We start from the raw sequence: 26,169 nt of genomic DNA, 5'->3' as shown, positions 1-26,169 counted from the left end.
AGAGAAAATAACATTCATTCTTCTTTCCCTCTAGATACCGACTTATTGGTAAGACCTCTATTGCATGCGTCATCTCAGACAACACTGTCGTCTGGGATAACGACCCACCGATTTGTGAGAGTGAGTTGAAATGCTCCTTCCTATTACCTTTACCAATAGATTCTAAGTTTCCCCCTAAAGTTATACAAATCTTAATTGAATTCCTTTTGTGCATTCTATCCCTCGATACCTACGGGGTTTCTGGCAACTCTTTCCTTATGTTGTGCCTTTTCTGAATCTGGGATTTAAATGCATAAAAGCCTTCAAGCTTTTGTTTCCCTTCAATTAATTTGGAGTAATGTTGATTGTGCTACCCCCAGTATAACAATCCTTCTGCTTGGCAAATTAGTCAAGATTTTTTAAAGTGATACTCTCCAAGGTTGGTGAAGCTGTGGATGAATCAACACTTTCACTTACTTAGAGTTCCACAAAACCTCTTGAAAGGCACCATGTACCATAAGCCTCAAATTGGGCATATATGTTGACCCACTTCTTACAATTTACACTTGGGAAATAAACACAGATTTTTATAAGGAGTTCATTATACACTTTTCATTGTTTCATTCTTTATAATAGCAAAATGTTAAAGTAACCTAAATGTTTCCAACTATGGTTTGGAAACCTTAGAAGGGAAGAGTCATGTTAAAAAATGACTATAGAGAATTGCTTAAGAAACATAAAATAGAGCCATGCAGAATTAGAAGAAATACATCCAGGGGCACCTGAGTGGCTCAGTCTGTTAAGTGTCTGACTCTTGATCTCAGCTCAGGTCTTGATCTCAAGGTTGTCAGTTTGAGCCCCATGTTGGGCTCCACACTGGGCTTGGAGCCTACTTAAGAAAAAAGAGAGGAGGAGGAGGGGAAGGAGGCAGAGGGGAAGGAGGAGGAGGGGAAAGGAAGAAGAAGAAGAAGAAGAAGAAGGAGAAGAAGGCAAATGAAAATGAGTAGGGGAAAACTGTGCACACTATGGTGTAATAATATGATCTAAGAGCTATCTAAAATGAATGGAATGTGGATTATTTTAAATGCATATGCTCCTGAGGAGTAGGGTAAGTAGGAAAGGCAGAAGGCTTGCTATTACACCCATGGAAATCACAACTTGTAAAAATGTATCTACATATTAATAAAGATTAAAAACTAATAACAAATGTAAAATTGTTCTACTCATTGCGTTTCTCGGACTAAGTATTTTGATTCACCATTATTTAAGTTGCCATATCTTTTCCCAGCTATTCCTTGTGCGCCACCCCCAGCCATTGCCAATGGAAAATTCTTTAGCAGCGGCAGAGAATCGTTTCCATATGGAACCGTGGTGACCTATCGCTGCCATCCTGGACCGAGAGGGAAGAAGCTGTTTGAGCTTGTGGGCAGCTCCTCAATATATTGCACCAGCAAAGACAATCGCGTTGGCATATGGAGCGGCCCTCCCCCTCGGTGCATCATACCCGATAAATGCACACCTCCAGACATCGAACATGCAATAAGGGTATCTGAGAACAAAACCTTATTTTCCTTACATGAAATCGTGAGGTTTACCTGTGAGCCCGGCTTTGTCCTGAAAGGACCGTCCAGCGTGCAATGCCAAGCCCAAAACAAATGGGGGCCAGAGCTGCCAAGCTGCTCTAGGGGTGAGTCTGACAGCGGCTATGAAGGCACGGACAAAGGGCATGGGTTGCAAGAGGATCAGGAGATCAGTGTTTGTTCTGGGAGAAGGATGCATGGTGATCCGTGCAAGTTAGTGCTGTGCGATGAAGCATGAAATTAAGAAAGTATGCGTGTGTGTGTGCGTTTGTGTGCTTATGGATACGTGCCTTCCCTTTGAAAGCAGGAGCTTCATCAATCGAAGAAGGAGACATTTGGGACTCTCGTATAGAGCAATCCTCAGGGCAAAATACCAGCTCCAGTATCGCTCAGCTATCCTGACACCTGAGGGGCACCTCCCAGTCAGCTGGGCAATAAGCACTTTAAATGCCTTAACTCACCTATTCGGCACAGCACTCCTTTCCAGTAAGGCTAATAATTCCATATTGACCAGCCAGCACTAGAGAAAGTGCCCCTGGGGTTCTGGTCATGCATCTGACCTTGTGCCCAGAAGAACGCAGTTTGAATAGTCTGCCTCTTACTAGCTGGGAGCACTTTGGCTGCCTCCCTTCTATATTCTTTTTTTTTTAATGTTTTTTTATGATATTATGTGAGTCACCATACAGTACATCCCCGGTTTCCAATGTACAGTTCGATGATTCATTAGTTGCGTATAACACCCAGTGCACCATGCAATACGTGCCCTCCTTACTACCCATCACTGGTCTATCCCATTCCCCCACACCCCTCCCCTCTGAGGCCCTCAGCTTGTTTCTCATAGTACAAAGATACAGTCATAGTGAAGAGAAGGGCCATATGCACCCCAATGTTCATAGCAGCATTGTCCAAAATAGCCAAAGCGTGGAAGGAACCGAGATGCCCTTCAACAGATGACTGGATTAAGAAGTTGTGGTCCATATATACAATGGAATATTACTCAGCTATCAGAAAGAACGAATTCTCAACATTTGCTGCAACATGGACGGCACTGGAGGAGATAATGCTAAGTGAAATAAGTCAAGCAGACAAAGACAATTATCATATGATTTCCCTTCTATATTGTGAACTTCCATAACAGTAAAAGGAGAGGGTAGGAGTATCATTTGATTTCCTTTGTTACACCTGAACCCTTTACTGATGAGTCTGTAATGCCTCGGAAAGGTTAGAATGTAGCAAAAGGCATTTCCGCATAACTGACTGGTACTGCGCCCCTGTTCTTTCCACAGTATGTCAGCCACCTCCAGAAATTCTGCATGGTAAGCACACCGCAGGCAACGAGGCCAACTTTTCCCCTGGGCAGGAAGTGTTCTACCGCTGTGAGCCCGGCTATGATCTCCAAGGGGCTGCTTCTCTGCGCTGTTCGCCCCAGGGAAACTGGAGCCCAGCAGCCCCGAGATGTGCAGGTGCCTACACCTTCATCTGTTTGCAGATCAATCCTTTTGGTCCTCACATGACAGTCTTACTTCTGTTTGTTGTTGTTGTTGTTGTTGTTTTCCTAGTGAAATCATGTGCCGACTTCCTGGAACAACTCCCTAACGGCCGTGTGCTCTTTCCACCTAATTTCCAGCTTGGGGCGAAAGTGTCCTTCGTTTGTGATGAGGGGTGAGTGCGACCTGGCAGAGAGACAGGGACTCAGTACTCGATGCTGCTATCCTGACACCGGGGACAAAGGGGGTCTAGCTAAAGAGCAAGCTGCCTAATGGAAAGAAGTACCAGAAAGGACTAATAGCTGACACAGTGACTGGGAAGTATGGTAGGATCCAGATAGAACCATGAACAGGTGCTTCAGAAGGGAAAATGGTAAATACACTGTTGACCAGCAGAAGTAGAACAACAGATCTTGAATATTTAGGGGAAACATTACATGTATGAATGAAAAGTAGTTTGTAGGCATGAAGGGATAAATATTGCAGAGCCTTTGTTTAAACAAAGTTGGCATATCAAAGACAGTTATTTATAAGATAAGTAACATGCAAGGATTGTTTTGAGAAAATTTCAAACCAATCAATAGTGGAATTTGGAACAGGAACGAAAGAGTGAATAGGAGTGTTTTTCAATCTAATTATATGTCATCTGATTAGAATTAGGCCAAATTGAAGGAGCATGAACCTGACTGTCATATTTCAAGTAATATCACAAACTGGTTTTTTTTTATTATGTTCAAATGGCCTACATATAATACTTCATTAGTTTTTGGTGTAGTGTTCAACAATTCCTTAGTTGTGTATAACAGCCAGTTTTCATCACCACGCCTGCCCTCCTTAATACCCATCACCCTGTTACCCTATCCCCTCACCACCCTCCCTTCTGTAACCCACAGTTTGGTTCCCGGATTCCATGGTCTCTTATGGTTTGTCTCCCTCTCTGATTTCTTCACATTCAGTTTTCCCTCCCTTCCCCTGTGGGCCTCCACGCTATTCCTTATGTTCCACATATGAGTGAAAGCATATGATAATTGTCTTTCTCTGCTTCACTTATTTCACGTAGCATAATCCCCTCCAGTTCCTTCCACGTCGATGCAAATGGTAAGTATTCATCCTTTCTGATGGCTGAGTAATATTCAATTGTATATATGAACCACGTCTTCTTTATCCATTCATCTGTTGAACGGCATCTTGACTCCTTCCACAGTTTGGCTATTGTGGACAATGCTGCTATGAACACTGGGGTGCATGTGCCCCTTTTTTCACTACATCTGTATCTTTGGGGTAAATACCTAACAGTGCAATTGCTGGGTCATAGGGTAGCTCTATTTTTAACATCCTGAGGAAACTCCATCCTGTTTTCCAGAGTGGCTGTACCAGCCTGCATTCCCACCAACAGTGTGAGAGGGTTCCCCTTTCTCCACATCCTCGACAACACTTGTTGATTCCCATCTTGTTAATTTTGCCATTCTAACTGGTGTAAGGTAGTATTTCATTATGGTTTTGATTTGTATTTCCCTGATGGCTAGCAATGTTGAACATTCATTTTCTGTGTCTGTTAGCCATTTGTATGTCTTCTTTGGAGAAGTGTCTGTTCATGTCTTCTGCCCTTTGGTTGACTGGATTATTTGTTTTTTGGGTGTTGAGTTTGAGAAGTTCTTTATAAATCTTGGATACCAGCCCTTTATCCATAATGTCATTTGCAAATATCTTCTACCATCCCATGGGTTGCCTCTTGGTTTTGTTGATTGTTCCATTGCTGTGCAAAAGCTTTTTATCTTGATGAAGTCCCAAAAGTTCATTTTTCTTATGTTTCCTTTGCCTTTAGAGACATGTCTTGAAAGAAATTGCTGTGGCCGATGTTGAAGAGGTTACTGCCCATGTTCTCCTCTAGGATTTTGATGGATTCCTGTCTCACATTGAGGTCTTTCATACGTTTTGAGTTTATCTTTGTGTATGGTGTAAGGGAATGGTCCAGTTTCATTCTTCTGCATGTGGCTGTCCAATTTTCCCAGCACCATTTATTGAAGAGACTGTCTTTTTTCCATTGGATATTCTTTACTGATTTGTTGAAGATTAGTTGACCATAGAGTTGAGGGTCCATTCCTGGGGCCTCTATTCTGTTCCATTGACCTATGTGTCTGTTTTTATGCCAGTACCATGCTGTCTTGATGATCACAGCTTTGTAATATAGCTTGAAGTCAGGCATTGTGATGCCCCGAGCTTTGGTTTTCTTTTTCAACAATCTCCTGGCAATTCAGGGTCTTTTCTTGTCCATACAAATTTTAGGATTGTTTGTTTCAGTTCTGTGAAGTATGTTGATGGTATTTTGATAGCGATGGCATTGAAAGCATAGATCACTCTGGGCAGCATAGACATTTTACAATGTTTATTCTTCCAATCCATGAGCATGGAGTGTTTTTCCATCTCTTTGTGTCTTCTTCCTCAATTTCTTTCATTAAGTGTTCTGTAGTTTCTAGAGTATAGTTCCTTTGCCTCTTTGGTTAGGTTTATTCCTAGCTATCTTATGGTTTTTGTTATTATTGTAAATTGAATCAATTCCTTAATTTTTCTTTCTTCTTTCACATTCGAGTGTATAGAAAGGCAACTGATTTCTGTGCATTGATTTTGTGTCCTGCCAAATTGCTGAATAGTTGTATGAGTTCCTGTAATTTGGGCATGGAGTCTCTTGGGTTTTCCACATAATGTATCATGTCATCTGCAAAGAGAGGTAGTTTGACATCTTTGCCAATTTGAATGCCTTTCATTTCTTTTTGTTGTCTGATTGCTGAGGCTAGGACTTCCAGTACTATATTGGACAAAGTGGTGAGACTAGGCATCCCTGTCGTGTTCCTGACCTTAAGGGAAAAGCTCTCAATTTTTTCCCCATTGAGAATGATATTCACTGTGGGCTTTTCATGGATAGCTTTTATGATATTGAGGTATGTTCCCTCTATCCCTATATTTTGAAGAGTTTTAGTCAGGAAAGGATGCTGTATTTTGTCAAATACTTTTTCTGCATCAATTTGGAGGATCATATGGTTCTTGACTCTTCTTTTGTTAATGTGATCAATCACATTGACTGATTTGCAAATGTTGACCCACCCTTAATCCCAGGAATAAACCCCACCTGGTCCTGGTGAATAATCCTTTTAATGTACTGTTGGATCCTATTGGCTAGGATCTTGTTGAGTATTTTGGCATCCATGCTCCTCAGGGTTGTTGGTCTGTAATTCTCCTTTTTGATGGGGTCTTTGGTTTTGGGTTCAGGGGAATGCTGGCCTTATACAACACGTTTGGAAGTTTTCCTTCCGTTTCTACTTTTGCAACAGCTTCAGTAGAATAGGTATGATTTCTTCTTTAAATATTTGGTAGAATTCCCCTGGGAATCCATCTGGCCCTGGACTCTTCTTTTTTGGGAGGTTTTTGATTACTGTTTCAATTTCCTTGCTAGTTATTGGTCTGTTTAGATGGTCTATTTCTTCCTGTTTCAATCTTGATAGTTTATAAGTGTCCAGGAATGTATCTCTTTCTTCCAGATTGCCTAGTTTGTTGGCATGTAGCTGCTGGTAATAAGTTCTAATGGTTGTCTCTATTTCCTTGGTAGTGGTTGTGATTTCTCCCCTTTCATTCATGATTTTATTAACTTGGGTCCTTTCTCTTTTCTTTTGGATAAGTCTGGCCAGAGGTTTCTCTATCTTGTTAATTCTTTCGAAGAACAAGCTTCTAGTTTTGTTGATCTGTTCTGTTGTTCTTCTAGTTTCTAGTTTATTGACTTCTGCTCTAATCTTTATTATTTCTCTTCTCCTGCTTGGTTTAGGCTTTATTTGCTGTTCCTTCTGCAGATCCTTTAGGTGTAAGGTTAACTTTTGCATTTGGGATTTTTCTAATTTTTTGAGAGAGGCTTGCATGGCTAGATACTTCCCTCTGAGGACTGCCTTTGCAGTATCCTATAGGTTCTGAACCAATGTGTTTTCATTTTCATTGGTTTGCATGAATTGTTTAAGTTCCTCTTTAGTTTCCTGGTTGGTGCATACATTCCTTAGCAGGATGCTTTATAACCTCCAAGTGGTTGGGTTCCTTCCAAATTTTCCCTTGTGGTTGAGTTCCAGTTTCAATGCATTGTGATCTGAAAATATGCAGGGAATAATCTCAATCTTCTGGTACCAGTTGAGACCTGATTTGTGACCCAGTATGTGATCTACTCTGGAGAAAGTTCCATGTGCACTCGAGAAGAATGAGTATTCTGTTGTTTTAGGATGGAACGTTCTGTATATATCTACAAAGTCCATCTGGTCCAATGTGTCCTTCAAAGCTCTTGTTTCTTTGTTCATCTTCTGCTTAGATGATCTGTCTAATGCTGTGAGTGTTGATGTCTCCTACTATTAATATATTGTTATCAATATGATTCTTTACTTTGGTTAAAAGTTGGTTTATGTAGTTGGCTTCTCCCATGTTGGGGGCATGGATATTTAAAATTATTTAGTTTTCTTGTTGGATAGAATCTTTAGGTATGATATAGCATCCCTCTACATCTCTTACTACAGTCTTTGGTTTAAAATCTAATTTATCTGCTATAAGACTTGCTACCCCAGTTTTCTTTGGAGGTCTGTTGGCATGATAAATGATTCTCCATCCCCTCACTTTCAATCTGGAGGTGTCTTTAGGTTCAAAATGAGTCTCTTGTAGATAGCATATAGATGGGTCCTGCTTTTTTATCCAATCTGAAACCTTGTGCCTTTTCATGGGAACATTCAGCCCATTCACACTGAGAGTAACTACTGAGAGATATGAATTTAGTGCCATCGTATTGCCTGTAAAGTCCCTATTTCTATAGTTTGTCTCTGTTAATTTTTGGTCTATATTACTCTTGGGGGTCTTTCTTTTCTTTTTCTTTTTTTTTTTTTTTTCATAGAATCTCCATGAATATTTCTTGCAGGACTGGCTTAGTGGTCACATAGTCTTTCAGTTTCTGCCAGTCCTGGAAGCTCTTTATCTATCCATCTGTTCTGAATGACAGCCTTGCTGGATAAAGTATTCTTGGCTACATGTTCTGCTCGTTTAGTACCCTGAATATATCTTGCCAGCCCTTTCTGGCTTGCCAGGTCTCTGTGGATAATTCTGATGTTATTCTGGCGTTCCTCCCTCCGTATGTAAGAAATCTCTTCCTCCTAACTCCTTTCAGGATAGCTTTCTTGGCTCTAAGATTTGCAAACTTCACTATAATATATTGGGGCATTGATCTATTTTTATGGATTTTGGAAGGGATCCTCTCTGCCTCTTGGACACTAATGCTTGTTTCCTTCCCCAGATTAGGGAAGTTTTCAGCTATGATTTCCTCAAATATACCTTCTAGTCTCTCTGTCTCCCCCTTCAAGGATCTCAATAATTCTTTTTTTTTTAAGATTTTATTTATTTATTTGACAGAGACAGCCAGCAAGAGAGGGAACACAAGCAGGGGGAGTGGGAGAGGAAGAAGCAGGCTCACAGCGGAGGAGCCTGATGTGGGGCTCGATCCCATAACGTTAGGATCACGCCCTGAGCCGAAGGCAGACGCTTAACGACTGCGCTACCCAGGTGCCCCAAGGATCTCAATAATTCTGACACTGGAACGTTTCATGGCATCATTGATCTCTCTAAGTCTATTCTCATGGGCTACTAGCTGCCTATCCCTATCTTCCTCAGCTTCCTTCCTTTCTATCAGCTTATCTTCTAGATCACTAATTTGTTCTTCCGCCTCATTTAGACTGACTATTAGAGTTTCCAGTTTAGACTGCATCTCATTCATAGAATTTTTAAGTTCAGCCTGAATAGAGCTCATTCCTGCCCTTAGAGATTCTATATTGTCACTAATGCTTTTCTCAAGCCTAGCTATTGACTTCATGATTGCTACCCTGAAGTCTATCTCTGACATCTTGCTTATATCCGTATCCATTAGATCTATGGCAGAGGACAATGTCTCTGGTTCTTTTCTTTGTTGGGAGTTCCTCCTCCTAGTCATTCTGTTGAGGGATGGTTGAGGGAATGTATAGAGTCCAAAATATCAACCAAGAGCCAAGCAAAATGCACCTTCGAAAAAATACAAAGTGGTCAAAAGCTATCACAGATCTGCCACCAAAGCCAAGATGATCCAAAACAATAAAAAAGAAAGAGAAAAGAATAGAAAAGAAAAGAGGGCGGAAAAGGGTGGTGGTGAGGGGCAGGGAGAGAGAATATAATCTCTCAGGGTGGACACAGCCGGGTGATCTGCCCATTCCTTCTTGATTTCTGGTCTGTGTATTAGAAGACACTATATCCCAAAATTGCAAAGAAATCAGAACTTACATATATATCAAGATAAAGTTGACTAGAGTGAAAAACAGGCTAGTCTGGGGCATAAATCTATAAAACATATATGTGAAAAAAATAAAAGTTAAGAAGGGACTTAAAAACATAGGTTGGGAAATAAGAATCTATTTGAAATGGGAGCAGTGTTACAAAGGAGAAAAAAGAATAAGAAAAGAAACAGAAAAGAAATGTAAAATTTTAGCCTGAAGTATAAACGAGTTGTGAGGGAACACCTGGAGCTCCCTATATTATTTTCCCCTGGCGCTGGAGTTGTACAGTCCTGTGGGAAATAAGCTTATCATTCACCTGCTCTTCCAGTCTGTCTTCTGGGGGAGGGGCCTGCTGCCCGGCTTCTCAGCTGTCTTTGCCTGGGTGGAGCTGCCCCGCCCCTTGTCAGGGGGATGGGCTTAATGTGAGCTGGTTGGCTGCCCGGCCTTTGTTCCCTGGCATCTGTCCGCTCCTCTTTAGAGGTTCAGAGCAAATATGGCGGTGTGGGAATCTCCGACCGGAGCCACAATGTCGCGGTCCCCCTCCCCCCAACAAATACTCCAGATCAATCGTCTCCACCTCTGTGAGTACCAAACTCCACAGACTAGCGCAATTCGTGCCCACTGCACCTCTGCTGGGAGAGTCACAGGACGGCGAGCGCCTCGGTGCCCTGTGACTCCACACTGCCAGCGGCCGTGGGCTCGCGCGTGCACCCTCCTCCACAGCTCCTACCTCACGAGGGTGCCGTCCCCAGCGTCTCCTCATGGGCCACACTGCCCTGAGAGCCGTCCCTGTCATGGGCGCAAGCCGTTCTCTATTTCCCCTAGGATGTCAGACAGCCAGAACCTTCTAGTGCTTTTCCCGGTGGTCACGCAGAGGGCCGTCCCCCTATGGCTCAGCTCTCCGTTTACGGTGCCTGGAGCTGAAAGTCCTCTGGGCTCGTTGACCATAACCAGTCTCCCCGCTCCACTGCTTGGGCACTCTATCAGTTCGGACTCCCCCGTGCTTTCTGAGTCTCCTGGAATCCTGACACCACAATGATCCGCCTAGAAGTCTGCCCTATTTGCCCCCATGCCCTTTTCAGAAGGGGGTGCCTCTTACTAGAGGAGATTTCTAAGGGTCCCAATTTTTTTGCTCTGGTGTTATATCACTTTCCTGCGGCTGGCTTATGGAGGCTCCCTCCCCCCTCTGCTTATCTTCAGATATTTCCCCCGGTTGATTCAAGTTTCTGCACCTCCTACTTTGTAAAAGTAGCTCTTTCTCTGCTTGTGGAGATCCAGATAAATCTTGTTACATCTCAGGTTGACTTCATTTGTGTTCAGAATGGTTGGATAGATATACAGCTAAATTCAAGGGACCCCTTAAAACGAGGTCCCCTACTCTGCTGCTATCTTGTCCCCCTCTGTCATGAACTGTTTATGGGAGTCTTAATGACCTTGGTATTATGTTCCAGCACCACTGACAGGTAAAAAGCATGGACAGCAGAGCACTTGTCCTCAGTATATTTCGAGGACTCCGTGGCAGGCAGCTAATATCTGTCACCCAGCAAGGACCCGGAGGCAATCCAGGCAGGCGCTGCTCTGACAATAAGCAGATGTTTTAGGAGGATGGGCCTCCAAAGAATCCTCTCTGCTCACCTTTTCCTATTTTTCCTAGATAATTTGGCTTCACTCATCAATACTGTGGATATGCCACAGGCGTCATTCAGGAACATTCCAAATGTGTTGGCCCGAAACAGCAGTCTCTGATGTCTTTCCTCCCGTTCTTGGATTTACCAACTTGAATCAGGAGCTGTTTTCCTCCTGGTGCACTAGAGAGGAGAGTGCCGCGGTGCCCTAGAGAGCAGAGCTCCTTACAGAGGCAGACAGGGAGCTGTCAGAGGGCAGGTGGCACAGATGACCTCCTGAAGGTCGACAACCAGAGACGCTCATTATTGCTCTGTCCTCACTGGAAACCGCAATCTTGCCACAAGTTCTGATTTTGCAGCTTCTGTCGCCTGAGCAAGCCAGGGAGCTGGGCTTTTCCACCTGGGATTTCACTGGGCCATAAACTGCATTTTGGCAGAAGGGGAGAGAGAAACGGTGCGCTCACCCAGTCACTGCTGCTTCTGTTCCTCAGGTTCCACTTAAAGGGCAGTTCTGCTAGTTACTGCGTCTTGGTTGGAATGGAAAGCCTTTGGAATCACAGTGTTCCTGTGTGTGAACGTGAGTACAAGGAATGCCTGTTCAGATCGGCCTCTCCCTCCTTGTTTTGTTTGCTTGTTTGTCCGTTTGGTGTGTTTTGCCTATAAAATTCCCTAATATTTGCCCCTCTGTTGATCTTCACTTTGGATCGACATCTTTCTTTGTTGCAAGGATTGTTTCTGGGGGAAATAAATCTGAGCATCACGAGTTTTGGGGATCATCCTATAAATGTTTATAAGCGTCATGTGTGCTACAAATGGAGAGAAATTCTTCATAGGCAGAGGGAAATTTAGATCCTGAGGCATTTTTTCTGTCAAAAATGATAGCATTTCATCCTTGCCTCAGTCTTCTATTCATTCCTAGGCTCAGTCTTTTTGAGAAATTTTTTGAGCACCTGCTTTGTGACAATCAGTGTTCTAGACACTGGGCATACAGCTGTAACAAAACAGACTAGGACCCTGCTTTTGTGTTGTTTACATGCTTGAGTAGAAGGAAAGAGAAAAAAATAACAAACAGGGGTGTCTGGGTGGCAAGGTCAGTTAAGCGTCAGACACTTGGTTTTGGCTCCGGTCGCAATCTCAGCATCACAGGATCGAGCACCACATCAGGCTCAGAGCTGAGCTCCGACTCTGCTTGAGAGTCTCTTTGCTTCTTCCTCGGCCTTTCCTGTTTGTGGCTTCTCCCCCCACCCCCAATAACTAAATCTTTAAATATAATGACAAGGAAACACATAAATAGACTGTTTCAAATAATACCAAGTGTTATTATTAAAATAATTAGACATTGGGACTACACCTGTAAAGAACACAGACTAGGACCTTGCTTTCCTGTTGTTTATATTTGTTTTTAAGAGGACAGAAACATAATGTGTTAAATTCAAGAACACTACTAATATATTCAATCTGCCCATTTATTTTTTCATGAAATCAAGCAGGATGTTGCTTCATCTTCTGATCATAACTATTGAAAAATCCATGTGTATAAAACAGAATTTTTCCAATGAATATTTTGCTCTAAAGGTGTTTGGAAATTTTGTATTGATTTATATCATGAAACTTGATAATTTTATCCTTCATATCTGGAAGTCAGCTATTTGAAAATCTTTACTTTCCTTGAATATAGTTAAGAAGCATGAAAGAAAAAAAAATACTCCCATGAACCCAGATATACCAAAAATCAATTACTAGAGTGTAAACATTGGTTAAGCTATTCCACCTTTTGATTATTCATAATTCTCTCAAGCTGCGGTATCCTCTTCCCAAATACAAATCAAATCAAAAAGGGAAAGGAGTTTCTCCAGATAGCTACACTCAAAAGAAGAAATGTGTATTTCTTCAATGAGAAAGAAAAAATGTAAAAACCAGTAAGTATCTCAAAAGTCATAACATTTCTGCATCTTCTGGATCCTGCATAGGACCATTGGGATGTTTCACTCATTGTGATGGCATTACTATAACCGTCCATGGTGTTTTTGACATAACAGCCTCAAGTCGTCAAGAAAAGATTAAATCGGTGATAGACAAATAGAAAATGTATAATATATTTTGAAAGATTTCTCTGGTGTGAGGATCCTTGGGTTCAAAGAAGATTTTCTCCATCTTTTACTTAACATAGTACTTGATACAGAGTAGGTCCTCAAAGAATTCCTGTTGAATTAATGGATAATTTTCTTATTCAATGGATGATTTTCTTCTCAGTGGGGTTAAGAAGATTTTTGTCTATTTTAAAAGAATGAGCTCTCAATTACCCAGAAGTCTTAACTCTCCAAAGAGTTCAGGATGATTAAGTCCCTTCTGAGTTTTGATTTCAGTGTCATTTCATTTAGAAGCATCTCAACAGAGACTAATATATTTATTTTGTGGTTCATACTCTTCTTGAGAGCTAGTTATTTAAGTGGTAACACAGTCACAGCATCCCATAATTGTGGAATCAACTCAGATTAAAATGTTAACGTTGTAATGCAACTTACAGCACTTGTGTTTTTTCCAGAAATCTTTTGTCCAAATCCTCCGTCTATCCTTAATGGGCACCACACCGGAACTTCTCAGGGAGACATTCCCTATGGAAAGGAAATTACGTACACGTGTGACCACCACCCTGACAGAGGGATGAACTTCAACCTCACTGGGGAGAGCACCATCCTCTGCACAAGTGATGGTCAAGGGAATGGGGTTTGGAGCGGCCCTGCCCCTCGCTGTGAACTCCCTGGTCCTGCAGGTCAGTGCACCTTTCCCTATGCCCCATATAGATCAGAATATTTAGGCAAGAGCCTCCCTGTTTCTATGGGGACAGTCATTTTTGCTTGGGAATGTGGCTTTCCTATAAAAGTCAGACACACAGAATTACCTGCTGGGCAAATAACAGCTGGGTTCTAGATGTGCCAAGCTGCATCCCAACTGGTGGTACTCTCATGGCCCTTCCCACAGGGGTGAGGAGTGTGGGATAGTGAGAAGAGGAGGAGGGAGAGAGTGGGGAGAATCAGTGAGGCCCAGACTTTATACAGACTATTTTCAAACACTAAAAACAAACGCCAAAGAAAACACTCTTTCCTGCCACCTCTATTCCAAGTTGTATGTCCGGGTGCCTGGGTCACTCAGTCAGTTGAGCGGCCCATTGGGTCTAGATCTCAGGGTTGTGGGTTCAGCCCTGCATCGGGCTCCCTCCTGGGCATAGAACCTGCTTAAAAAAAAAAAGTTGTATTTCTATTGGACAGATGGGTGTGCAGAGCAAAAAACACATGGTGATGGCTGTATTTTACTTCAGATTTGATGCAGTGGAAATAACTAAAGACACTCCGATGCAGGGGTTTGTATTCCTTTTGCTCCTTCTAAGTGTTCTGCTCAGCCTGTGACTCCATTTTGTTGACCCTTTGTCTCACTTTTGGCAATGGGAACTCAAGATGCCCTAGAGAAGTGGAGTTCAAGACTGTGCTCTTGGCAACTCCTTCCTTTTACCTATCAGTCTGGCATTAAATGACAGTGCCTGACAATCGGGGGCTCGTTCGTGGCTGTGATTGTCCACACAAGCTCTGTGCACCAGTGAGGACAGACCGCACTGAAGGGGTCCTTTATAGATCGGGGTGGTACTCCCCTCTGATGCCATTTGCAGATGGAGAATACAGGTGATCCTGTTTAAAGGCTGAGAGGTCTACATTAAAAGAGTCAGTCTTCCCACTGAACGGTAGATAAGTAGTGCCTTGGGACCTGCCTGCCTTGGGTCTTCCTGATTAGCAAAGCATTCAAAATGTTTATTTTATCTGTATCATATTTTTAAAATTTCTATGTTTATATAATATCTACCCATCTATTATATATTTTATATGTAGATATATGTATATATTTATACATATGAAATTATTAAATACATACAAATACTGAAATATATTTAATATTTTACTTAAAACAATATATGTAATATAATCTAATTATATTTTTGTTATATAACAATGTTATATATGTACATTACATTATGTTTACTTACATAACATGACATTACAATTTGTTATATAATTAACATACATAATTGCATTATATATTATATATAATAGCTTTATTAAGCTATGTAATCTGAGTAAAATTTAATATATAGTATTAAGTTGTTATGGTTTATGTGGTTTATAATTTATAATATCCATTAATCTGTATAATATATATTTTACAAAATATATTGTAATATACTAAATTAATATGTCGTATATAACATACCACATTATCTATTAGAATATATAATATTATAGATTAAATTAGATTATATAATATACCAATTATACTATATAGTATACTAATATATGAATATATAAAGATTTTTCTTTATATAAAATATAAATATATAAAATTTTTTAAAGTGCATGCTCTTTCTTTCTTTACCGATAGAGATGTTTAAATAAAACACTTGCAGATCTTTTCATAAAAGAGTAGGACATGCAGAATGGAGAGCAGAGTGTCCTCCAGGTTGACGATTTATGTTTGACCAAGGACATGGAAGTAATAATAAGTAAATTGTGGTTCTAGCACAGAACAAACCCATCTGCCTTGAATGGAGAGTTTGAATCGGGAGTATTTCCAAGTGGACTGTGTCACCCAAGACAAAATCACAATGTGATGACGATATACACCCACCAGAATAGCTAAAATGTTAAAAATTGACCATACCAAGGGTCAGCAACAAGGTGAAGTACCTGGAGTCACTGCTCCTTGGTAAAATGATGCAACCACTCTGGAAAGCAGTTTGGCAGTTTCTTAAAAAGCTACACACACAAATGTGCCATATGACTAGGCATTTTACTCCCAGGTATTGACTCAAGAGAAATGAAGGCATCTGACCACACAGAGACTTGGGCAAGGATTTTCACAGTGGCTTTATTTGTACTAGCCAACAACTGGAAACAATCCAAATCCAAAGGACATTCAACAGTCAAGTAGGCAAACTCGATCAAGGGGTATTTGTACTACTGGATATCACCCAGCAAAAACAGAAATAGTTTTTATATATGCAACAACCTGGACGAATCTCAAAATAATGATCTGTGTAAGAGCCAGACCAAAGAAGGGGAAAAAGTACAAACCAAGTGAGTTGGTTTATAGGAAATTCTAGAAAGTCAACTCAATCTGCAGTAAGAGGAAGCAGGTCAGAGATTGCCTAGAGAAGGGGGTAGAGAGACAGAGGGTTGATAAAGCGGAATGAGGACACTGGTGTGGATGTGATGGAAACATTTCCTGTCTTGATTGTGGTAATGGTTTCATCGTGCACACGTATGTCAAGTTCATCCAATTGTATACTTGAAGTATTTTTGAACTATTGTATTTAATAGATCATAAAGCTATGCAGAGGTGTTTCTTTATATAAACTACGGTAGGTCTTGAGTTTATGGAGTTCACATTAATATATTTCTTATAATTTGAGGAATTGGGAATGAAGGAGGAAAAGGAAACCAGATCAAGCTTTCCGTAGTGAAGGCTCCCATGTTCCTTTCTATGCTGGCTAGTATCCCAATGTACAATTTTTACTTCTACCTCACAGTTAGTAAGGAGAAGACACTAGGTTCAAGTCCGGTCTCTGTGAGTCCAGTTTCTAACACTATACATTGTTACCTTTTGTATTCGTTTCTTATTTCTGCTCTAACAAATTACCACAAACTTTATGGCTTACAACAACAGAAATTTATTCTCTTATGGTTCTGGAGCTCAAATTCTCAAGTGGGTCTATAGGACTGTGTTTCTTCTGGAGGCTCCAAGGAGATCAGGTTTCCTGGCTCTTTTCTCTTCCAGAGGCTGCCCGCATACTTTGGCTCATGGCCACCTTTCTCTACCTTCAAAGCCAACACCGCAGCATCTTTAAATGTCCTTCTTCTGTCTTTGATCCTTTGCCTCCCTCTTTTAAGGACCTTCGTCATTGCACTTATGGCCACCCAGCTAATCCAGGATAATCTTCCCATCATGAGATTCTTGAGGTAATCACATCTGCAAAGCCCTGGTGCCATATTAGGTCACATTCACAGGCTCTAAGGATGAGGGCATGGATGTCTTTGGGAGCTCGTTGTTTAGGCAACCACACATTTCTCCAGATTTTCAAAATCCTAGCTGAGCCTGCTGAGGGAATCTATTACCATTAGGGTCCAGCTTAGTAGCAAATGGCTGTAGCCCAGCAAACAGCTGGCGGTGTGTACGTTGAATATGACTAATGGGAATGTAAAATATATGTAGAATTTAAAAACATAATCGTGATAGAACAGAAGACAGGAAGGAGGTAAATGGAGTTAGCATTATCTATAGTTCTTTCATTTCAGGGAAATGATAATTGTCCAAGGCACGTTAACATGGTAAGGATGCATGTTATCTTTAACGGAGCTGTAAAAGAATGTGTAACAAATAATCTAATGAGAAGAAATAACAATAGGGACTCCTGGGTGGCTCAGTCAGTTGAGCATCTGACTCTTGATTTTGGGTCAGGTCATGATCTCAGGTCACGCTCAGCAGGGAGTCTGCTTGAGATTCTCTCTCTCCAGCTCTCCTCTGTCCCTCCCCCTGCTCAGTCTTTCTCTCTTTTAATAAATAAAATCTTTTTTAAAAAAAGGAAATAACAGTAAATTAATAAATATAATTCGTAATCAAAATGAGGCAAAATAGAAGAGAATAAAGAACATAAGAAAGAGGACAAGTAAACATCAAATAGTAAGATGATAGATCCAATCCTAAATACATCAACAGTTCTATTAAATACAAATAGACAAACCCACTTTACAGACAAAGATTAGCAGAGTGCTGCATTTCCCAAAATGTGGGCTGATGTGCTCTGGGAGCCTCCAGGACCGCACAGGAGACCTATGCGCCATTTTTATTTTGGGGGGGAAACAGCGGAACTTGTTATCTCTCAGATACTGTGTAACTCTAGCTACCTGTAGCTCCTGGCTACGTTAGAGGCAAGCGATTCCATTTATTTTATTTTATTTCTTTCTGTAGGTTCCTCTTGATGACAAGAAATGTTGGCAGAACTGGGTTTTTAACAGTGGCTGTGATTAAGTATCAAATGAACGTTATTGTAGAATAAGAAATGAGGTAGTGGTTTACAGTTGAATTCTAAGGTTTGAGAAGTTGAGCAGTGCTCAACATAGTTATTAAGAATTGTGGACAGGGTCGCCTGGGTGGCTCAGTTGTTTAAGTGGCTGACTTTGCCTCAGGTCATGATTTTGAGGGCCTGGAATCAAGCCCCACATTGGGCTCTGCACTCAGTGGGGAGTCTGCTTGAGATTCTTTCTCTCTCTCTGCCCGTCCTCCCTCTCATGTGCACTCTTTCTCTCTCTCTCTCTCTCTCAAAATAAATAAATAAAGCTGAAAAATGAAACAAAAAGCTCCTTTCTAAGATCACTGCTGAGAGAAGCAATCATTTTAACATTAGTAAGGTGCTCTTTTCTTTGATCACATCTATGAAGCATATTGGGAAAGAGGAAGCAGAGTAGAAGTTTCTCCGTTCACTGGGATGTCACTGTGGTCTTGGCCTCCAGGTAAATGCAAAGCCCCGGAACAGCTTCCCTTTGCCAAGCCTGCAAATCCGACTGACGAGTATGAGTTTCCCATTGGGACATCTTTGAAGTATGAGTGCCGCCCTGGTTACCAGAAGAGAGTGTTCTCTATCACCTGCCTACCGAACTCAGTCTGGTCAAGCGCTGAAAACATCTGTACACGTAAGTACCTCTGGACTGAGAACTCCTCTGTGTCAATCAAGCATCCATAAGAGCTGATTCAATTCTTCAGATTTTGGAACTAAGACACATATGACTCGTTAAAGTTGCCTCAAGTAGAGCACATGGGAGAGTTTCTCTGTCTGTCACATCTGCCTACCCCTCACTTGCTGGCACCTTCATCGCAAGTTCATTTCATGAGAAATGACCATCACAAGGCACGATGCAGGGAAAATCTCCATTCAGTAGGGGTTTCCCATTGTCACCACTGGAACTAGGTCAGGAATGACTCAGAAAAGAAAAGAAAAGCATAGGTGGGGAGAGAATTCCAGACATTGAGATCTTTGATTTACACTGGCTGAATGACAAAGTAACCACCTTGGTAATAAGGGAAGTTTACATTTTTCTGGGAGGCACAATGCAGGCATGAGATCGATCAGGAGGGGAGGTCTTTTGTGAACTTGGAGCTTAGTAGGTGGCTGACCCCGAGGCTGTCTTGTAAGTTTCTTCCAGGTGTCAAAATCTGTAGAGCGACAAATGATTTTCAGTAAGTTCCAGCCAGGTTGGGACCTTATGTCCTTACTGAGAGGACATCGGAGAGTTCTATACCCAATCCCCAAATTCTGCTTCTCTCCCCTAGGTAAGTCATGTGGCACTCCTGCAGAACCCTTAAATGGCAAAATGATCGTAAACGGAGACACCCGGTTTGGATCCACTGTTCATTATGCCTGTAATGAAGGGTGAGTTGGCCGCAGCATCATTGGGGATGACAGTTCCAGAATTGTAGCACCAGTCTCTAAACAAGAGTCTTAGAAAGTCTACCTGTCCATTTAAAACACAGCAGTATCATTTGTAAGCCGAGGTGGTGGCTTGAATCCAGGTATTTAATTACATTTGAAATGACTAAACAAAGATTTGAAAAATAGGGAAAACCTGTATCCATGCTAGAAACTTAGGGGTGGGCAGGAAAGATGCCTGTTGCACACCAGATTAGTGCACCTAAAACCCAGAGAAGCAGTCATGAAATGGGAAGGACCTGCTCTCTAAAGAAGCCAATGGAACAAACATGAGTGGACCCATGCATATATTCTTCCCCCAAAGCAACAAGAGCTGGAGATGGTGGACTCAGAAGTGGGGAAGAATGAATTGTTTAGGATGATGGAGCCAATGTGATGGACAGGCAAATCTTGATTGTTATAGCCCCTCTCCAGAAATGTACCCAGTGCAGAAATTTGCTGTGGGCATATTCTTGGTTTAAGGAAAGAACTAGGGAGACTGCTTTACCTTATACCTTAACTTCTGCGTTGTTTTCATTATTTCTAGCTTACTTAAAAGCCATATAAAATAAGTGATCATTAAAATGGGTGATAACAATACAGTGAACTTCAGTGTATACTCTATCCACTGTAAGAAACATTGCTAGTACCTTAGAAACCTCCTAGGTGCCTTTCCCAATTCCCATTCCTCCACCTCCGGAATCTCTCTGGAAATCACCATCCTGAATTCTGTGTCACTCACTCCCTTGCATTTGTTTTCCGTTTTCTCCCATACATAGGCCTGCTCAGTTTAGATTTAGCTTTACATATTTTGAGCTTTATATAAATGACATGATGTTAAATGCACTTCTCTGCAACTTGCTTTTCTACTGAATATTTTGATTCTGACAATTATCCGTGTGGTTGTGGTTAATTCATTTTTGCTTGGGATAGTATTTCCTTGAATGGATATGCCACAATTTATTTCTTCTTGGTTCTTATATTTGGATTATTTCTCATTTGTTTTAGTTTGTTTTGCTTTGCCTATCATAAGCATTCCCACAATAAGTACACATGTCTCTTAGCGCCCGTGTGAAAAAGTTTGTCTAGGACAGTGGTTTTCATACTTATTTTGCTATGATCCACAACTAAGAAATAAATTCTCAGAAATAAATTCTGAGGTTAATCACTACATTTACCTCCCTCCATGCAATACATGGGTGTAAGAAAATTGTGACAAATTTGAATTTGCAAATATATCCAATAGTACATTGAATTGATGTAATCACATTTATTTATGAATTTGTGTAATAAATATAGGAAGCTAGAAGTTAAGGAAAAAATTTAAAGGGGTAGCATTTTAGTTAAATGTCTCCATCTTGACCTACAAAAATTGAGAAAACAAATTCCTATCGATCTTAATGGATGTAACCCAGTAGGATAAAATTTTTAAGTGTCATTTCCAACTGAACAAACAAATACAGAAAAATTAGTCCGTGTAGGAGAAGGACAACCGATGTCCTTGTTATATGTGTATCTCCTTATATAAAAGACTGTAAGATTGACTCTAAGCCCTTGTCATCCAAAGTATGGCTCACAGACCAGCAAGGTCAGCATCTCCTGGGTGCTTAGTAGAAATGCAGAATTTTCATAACTACTGACTCTGAATCACGTTTTGACATGATACCCAGGTGATTTCGATGCACATAAAACTTTTAAGAAGGCCTGCCTTAAACTTTATGCTAATTTCTGTAAGATAGAGTTTGGGTGATTTTGTTTTTCAGTATTGGGGGTTTCTGTATCTCTCACTTTTGAATACAATGTGTATGTACTAACTTTTGTAATCAGAGTTAAAGAACAATTACTAGGACTTCCAGTTCCAGGACAAGATGGGCAGACTCACCTTTCCCTGAGTCTCTCTCTACATGTAACTAAGTACCCTGGAAACTGCTCAACATGCAAGCATAAAAGGACTTGGAAAGGTGGAAAGAAGAGGGACTGGGGGACTGCAGATCTTAAAGAATGACACCATAGTGAGGACCCTGAGTTTTCTTTTTATCTCTCAGACTGGGTGCTGGAAAGGAATACCACCCTGAATAGTCAACAGGCAGCGGAGACAGAGGGAGAGTGAAGCCTGTTCTCTGGTCAAAGGAACAGGAAAAGGGAACCTCAGTGAGGTTGTCGTGGGAAGACACATTGGTGGATACAGTGGCCCAATCTGCCCACAAGAACAGCATAAGCAGAAATCGGGGATGGGGGTGGGGAGTCTATCACTCTCAAGTCCCACAGCAGGTCCCAGTCCACCAGCAGTTGTATCAATGGGAAGACCTGGGCTTTAGTCCCAATGAGAATTTTGCCTCATGCCCCACACCAGCCAGCAGCACTGGGCCCTATTCTGAGACCAAGACTTCAAGCCGGCAGTAAGAGGACCCCTCCACTCATGCGACAGATGCGAGAAGGCCCAGCGTCCCAGCCCTCCACACAGCAGCAGAAGACAATCCAGGCCCAGCATCTCTTGACCCCACACCCATGGCAGGGAGCCACCAACCCAGCAGCAGAACGGAAACCATGTTCGTGGTTTCTGGATCCTCCATCCACTAGGAGAAAGCCTCCCAGGCCCGTGTCTCCTGATTCTCCACTCAGCAGCAAAATGCAGCCCAGATAGATGCTTTGCTCCCCTGGTGGCAACAACACAAATGAAGGGGGACCTGCACCCTCCCCAGATAGCCAGAGAAGGCCAGAGAGCTTACTCTCCATCTAAGGTCCCAACATCTCCCATTCCTCCCCTACTGACAGCAGGCAGTTCAGAGAAGACCTCCACTGTCCACAGGCAGCATCAGCAGGGACCCATGAGGAATGTAAGTGCAGCCGTGAGAAGGAAGCAGCAGAATAGCACTGCAAGACTGGAAAATTAAAGTCATTGGCACCAAAGCCCATGAAAGACGGCCAGAATCTACACAATGCCTTAAAGAGGTGGAGACACGCTAAAATAGATTCAGATAAGATCAAGCATCTCTTAACATCATATCCAAAATGTTCAGGGTACAATAGAAAATCACGTGTCACTTCAAGAACCAGGAAAATCACATCTTCACTGAGAAAAGATAATCCACTGATGCCAGGACCAAGAGGAAGTAGACGCTGGAGCTCTCTAACGAAGACTTTAAGGCAGCCATCATAAAATCGCTTCAATAAGTAATTACAAATCCCCTCGAAAAAAAAAATTCTTAGGGGCAACGAGAGAGAAAGGACATGCTGGTTATAGGGGAACTTAATTTGAACGGCGGTGGATTTATTATCTGAAAATATGGAGACCAGAAGGAAGGGGCCCACCTAGTTCAAGTACTGAAAGAAAAGAACTTACTGTGAGTTCTGTCTCTGTAGAAATAGTAACTGCATACTTGGAAGAAATCCCAGTTGGTCATTGTATATGATCCTTTTTATATACTTCTGGACTTGTTTTGCTATACTTTATTGACGATCTTTTTAGCATCTATAATATATTAGCAAATCGAACCCAACAATGCATGAAAAGAATTGCATCCAATGACCACAGTGGAAATTACTCCAGGTAAGCAAGATGGATTCAACATTCAAAAATCAATCAACTCGATCAACTCTATAAACAGACTAACGAAGAAAATGTATATGTTCCTATCAGTTGACTCAGAAAATGCAGTTGGCAAAATCCAATATCAATTCATGATACAAACTCACAGCAAGTTAGGGATAGAACTGAAGAAGTCTGAAACCAAGGTGACCACAGGTTGGCTCTTACTGGGAGCTCTGAGGAAGAATCCATTTCATGCTTTCCTCCTAGCTTCTGGTGGTTGCCAGCTGTCCTTGGCATCGCTCGACTACAAACACATCACTCCTATCTCTGCCTCTGTTCTCACTTGGCTTTGCCTCTCTATAGGTTAACACTGTCTTCCCTCTGTCTGTCTCCTTGTCCAAATGTCCTTCTTCTTCTGAGGACAATGGTCTTTGCATTAGGGCCCACACTAAACCAGTATGACCTCATATTAACGCTGTTATATCTGCCAAGACCTTACTGCCAATAGAAGTGGGATTCTGGGGTTTCAGTGGAGGTACACTATGGAACCCCATATGGACATGATCAGACATTTCAGTGAAGAGAATATATCCATGGAAAGTAAATACATGAAAAGGTATTCAGCTTCATTAGCCATTAGGACAATGCAAATTAATACAACAATGGAACAATACTGCACACATATCTGAATGGTTAGAATACACCCTAGTGAAAACACCCAATGCTAGCATGGAGGTAGAGGGACTGGAGCACCCATTCACTGCTGATAGGATTATAAAATCATAAACCCACTCCAGAAAACAGAAATGAGTTATCAGGCCATGGAAAGACATGGAGGAAACTTAAATGCATTTTACTAAGTGGAAGAATCCAATCTGAAAAGGCTAAATACTGTATGATTCCAGGGATGTGGCATTCTGGAAAAGAAAATATGGCGTAAAAAGACTGATAGTTACCAGAGGTTGGGAGGGGGAAAAGAGGAATTGGCAGAGCTCAGAAGATGTTTGGGGCAGTGAAAGTTCTCTGTGTGATACTGTAAGGGTAGATACATGTCATTATATATTTGTCCAAACCCATAGAATGTACACCACCAAGAGTGAACCCTAATGTGAAGTACGGACAACAGGTGATAATGATGTGTCAATGTAGGTTCATCAATTGCAACCAACTCTACCACTCTGGTGGGGGATGTCGATAATGTGGGAAGGTATGCATGTGTAGGGAAAGGGAGTATATGGTAACTATTACTGGTCAATATTATCGTGAACTTTAAAACCCCTGTTAAAAATAGTCTGTATAAACAATTAAATAGATGTAAGTACCCCCCCCCACACACACACGCAGGTTAGTATTAACAAAACTGAAGATGTTTGAATAAAATTGGTGGATCATACCTATGACAACATCGTGGTTTTAATGTTCCAGTATAGCTTTGCAAGACATTAACAATGAGGGAAATTTAAATTTCCCAAGCTTTATGGCTCACTTTGAACAGTTTGTGGCATAGTAAGTGAGAATTTCTGCCTTTAACATTTTCAGTATGAAATCCATGTTTAACTTTTTTTGTTCTGCTTGGATTTCCTTTGGTTCTAGTGTGATGAGTCTTTAACACTTTAGGTTTAAACACTAACGTAGCTTAACGTAATAAAGAGGAGAGAGCCCATTTAGCTTAGAATCCATGAAGAAAAAATTTAAGTCCAAATAAAGACATACAGTTTGGGAAAGGGAGAGTACTATGACAAATGGAAATTGTCCTTCCGATTTCTCCAAGATTGCAATCTCTTGTAAGCAGCAATTTAAGGAGGAGAATGAACAGGGAAAATAACATTCATTCTTCTTTCCCTCTAGATACCGACTTATTGGTAAGACCTCTATTGCATGCGTCATCTCAGACAACACTGTCGCCTGGGATAACGACCCACCGATTTGTGAGAGTGAGTCAAAATATTCTTTCCTATTACCTTTACCAGTAGATTCTAAGCTTCCCCCTAAAGTTATACAAATCTTAATTGAATTCCTTTTGTGCATTCTATCCCTCGATACCTACGGGGTTTCTGGCAACTCTTGCCTTACGTTTTTCCTTCTCTTGTGCCTTTTCTGAATCTGGGGACTTAAATACATAAAAGCCTCAAACTTTAGTTTTCCCTCAATTACTTCGGAATTATGCTGATTGTGCTACCCCCAGTATAACAATCCTTCTGCTTGGCAAATTAGTCAAGATTTTTTAAAGTGATAACTCTCCAAGGTTGGTGAAGCTGTGGATGAATCAACACTTTCACTTACTTAGAGTTCCACGGAACCTCTTGCAAGTCACCGTGTTTTGTAAGCCTCAAAATGGACATTATTTTGACCCACTTCTTACAATTTACACTTGGGAAATAAACACAGATTTTTACTAGGAGTTCACTATAAACTTTTCATTGCTTCATTCTTTATAATAACAAAAATGTTAAAGTAACTTAAATGTTTCCAGCTATAGTTTGGAAAGTACCGGAAGGAAAGAGTCCTGTTAAAAATGACTGTAGAGTATTGCTTAAGAAACATAAAATAGAGCCACACAGAAGTAGAAGAAATACAGCCAGGGGCACCTGGGTGGCTCAGTCTGTTAAGTGTCTGACTCTTGATCTCAGCTCAGGTCTTGATCTGAAGGTTGTGAGTTTGGGCTTGGAGCCTACTTTAAAAAGAAGAGGAGGAGGAGGAGGAAGAGGAGGAAAAAAAAGGTGGAGGAGGAGGGAGAAGGGGAGGTGGCAGAGGAGGAGAAGAAGAAGGGAAGAAGAAGGAGGAAGAGGAGGAGGAGGAGGGAAGGGAGGGAAGTAGGGGAAGGAGGGGAAGAATGGGAAGAATAGGAAGAAGAGGAGGAAGGAAGAGAAGAGGAAATACATCCACACACTGGAACGTTATTCAACTAAAAAAAACCCAAAAACCGAAAACCAACAAACATGATGTCATGGAGATGCAATTAATGACATAGAAAGATGTTAATTATATATTTTATGTGAAAAAAATTAGATGACAAAATGGTATTCTGGCTAGATCTCTTTATTTAAAGACAATACACCTTTATCTATTCCTATACTTTCATCTTTATTTCTAATTTTGTACCCCTTCCTATATCTAATCTTTGGTGAATGGCCTCAAGCCTC

The 26,169-nt window shown here is 41.3% G+C and overlaps 1 protein-coding gene across 1 annotated transcript in view; it reads left to right on the top strand.

The window, feature by feature from the left end:
* Positions 1-26,169, top strand: part of LOC113250005 (complement receptor type 1) — a 76,117-nt gene that overhangs the window by 10,302 nt on the left and 39,646 nt on the right. Inside the window, exons 2-8 of the mRNA XM_057315270.1 lie at positions 2,846-3,022; positions 3,119-3,221; positions 11,477-11,562; positions 13,531-13,758; positions 18,542-18,721; positions 19,359-19,458; positions 24,875-24,960. Of these exons, the coding sequence (XP_057171253.1) occupies positions 2,846-3,022; positions 3,119-3,221; positions 11,477-11,562; positions 13,531-13,758; positions 18,542-18,721; positions 19,359-19,458; positions 24,875-24,960 (960 nt within the window). The remainder of the gene's footprint in view (positions 1-2,845; positions 3,023-3,118; positions 3,222-11,476; positions 11,563-13,530; positions 13,759-18,541; positions 18,722-19,358; positions 19,459-24,874; positions 24,961-26,169) is intronic.

Source organism: Ursus arctos, unplaced genomic scaffold (genome assembly GCF_023065955.2).
Source record: "Ursus arctos isolate Adak ecotype North America unplaced genomic scaffold, UrsArc2.0 scaffold_2, whole genome shotgun sequence".
Taxonomy (NCBI): domain Eukaryota; kingdom Metazoa; phylum Chordata; class Mammalia; order Carnivora; family Ursidae; genus Ursus; species Ursus arctos.
The sequence above is the reverse complement of the archived record's forward strand: the minus strand, read 5'-3'. Positions and strand labels throughout refer to the sequence as shown.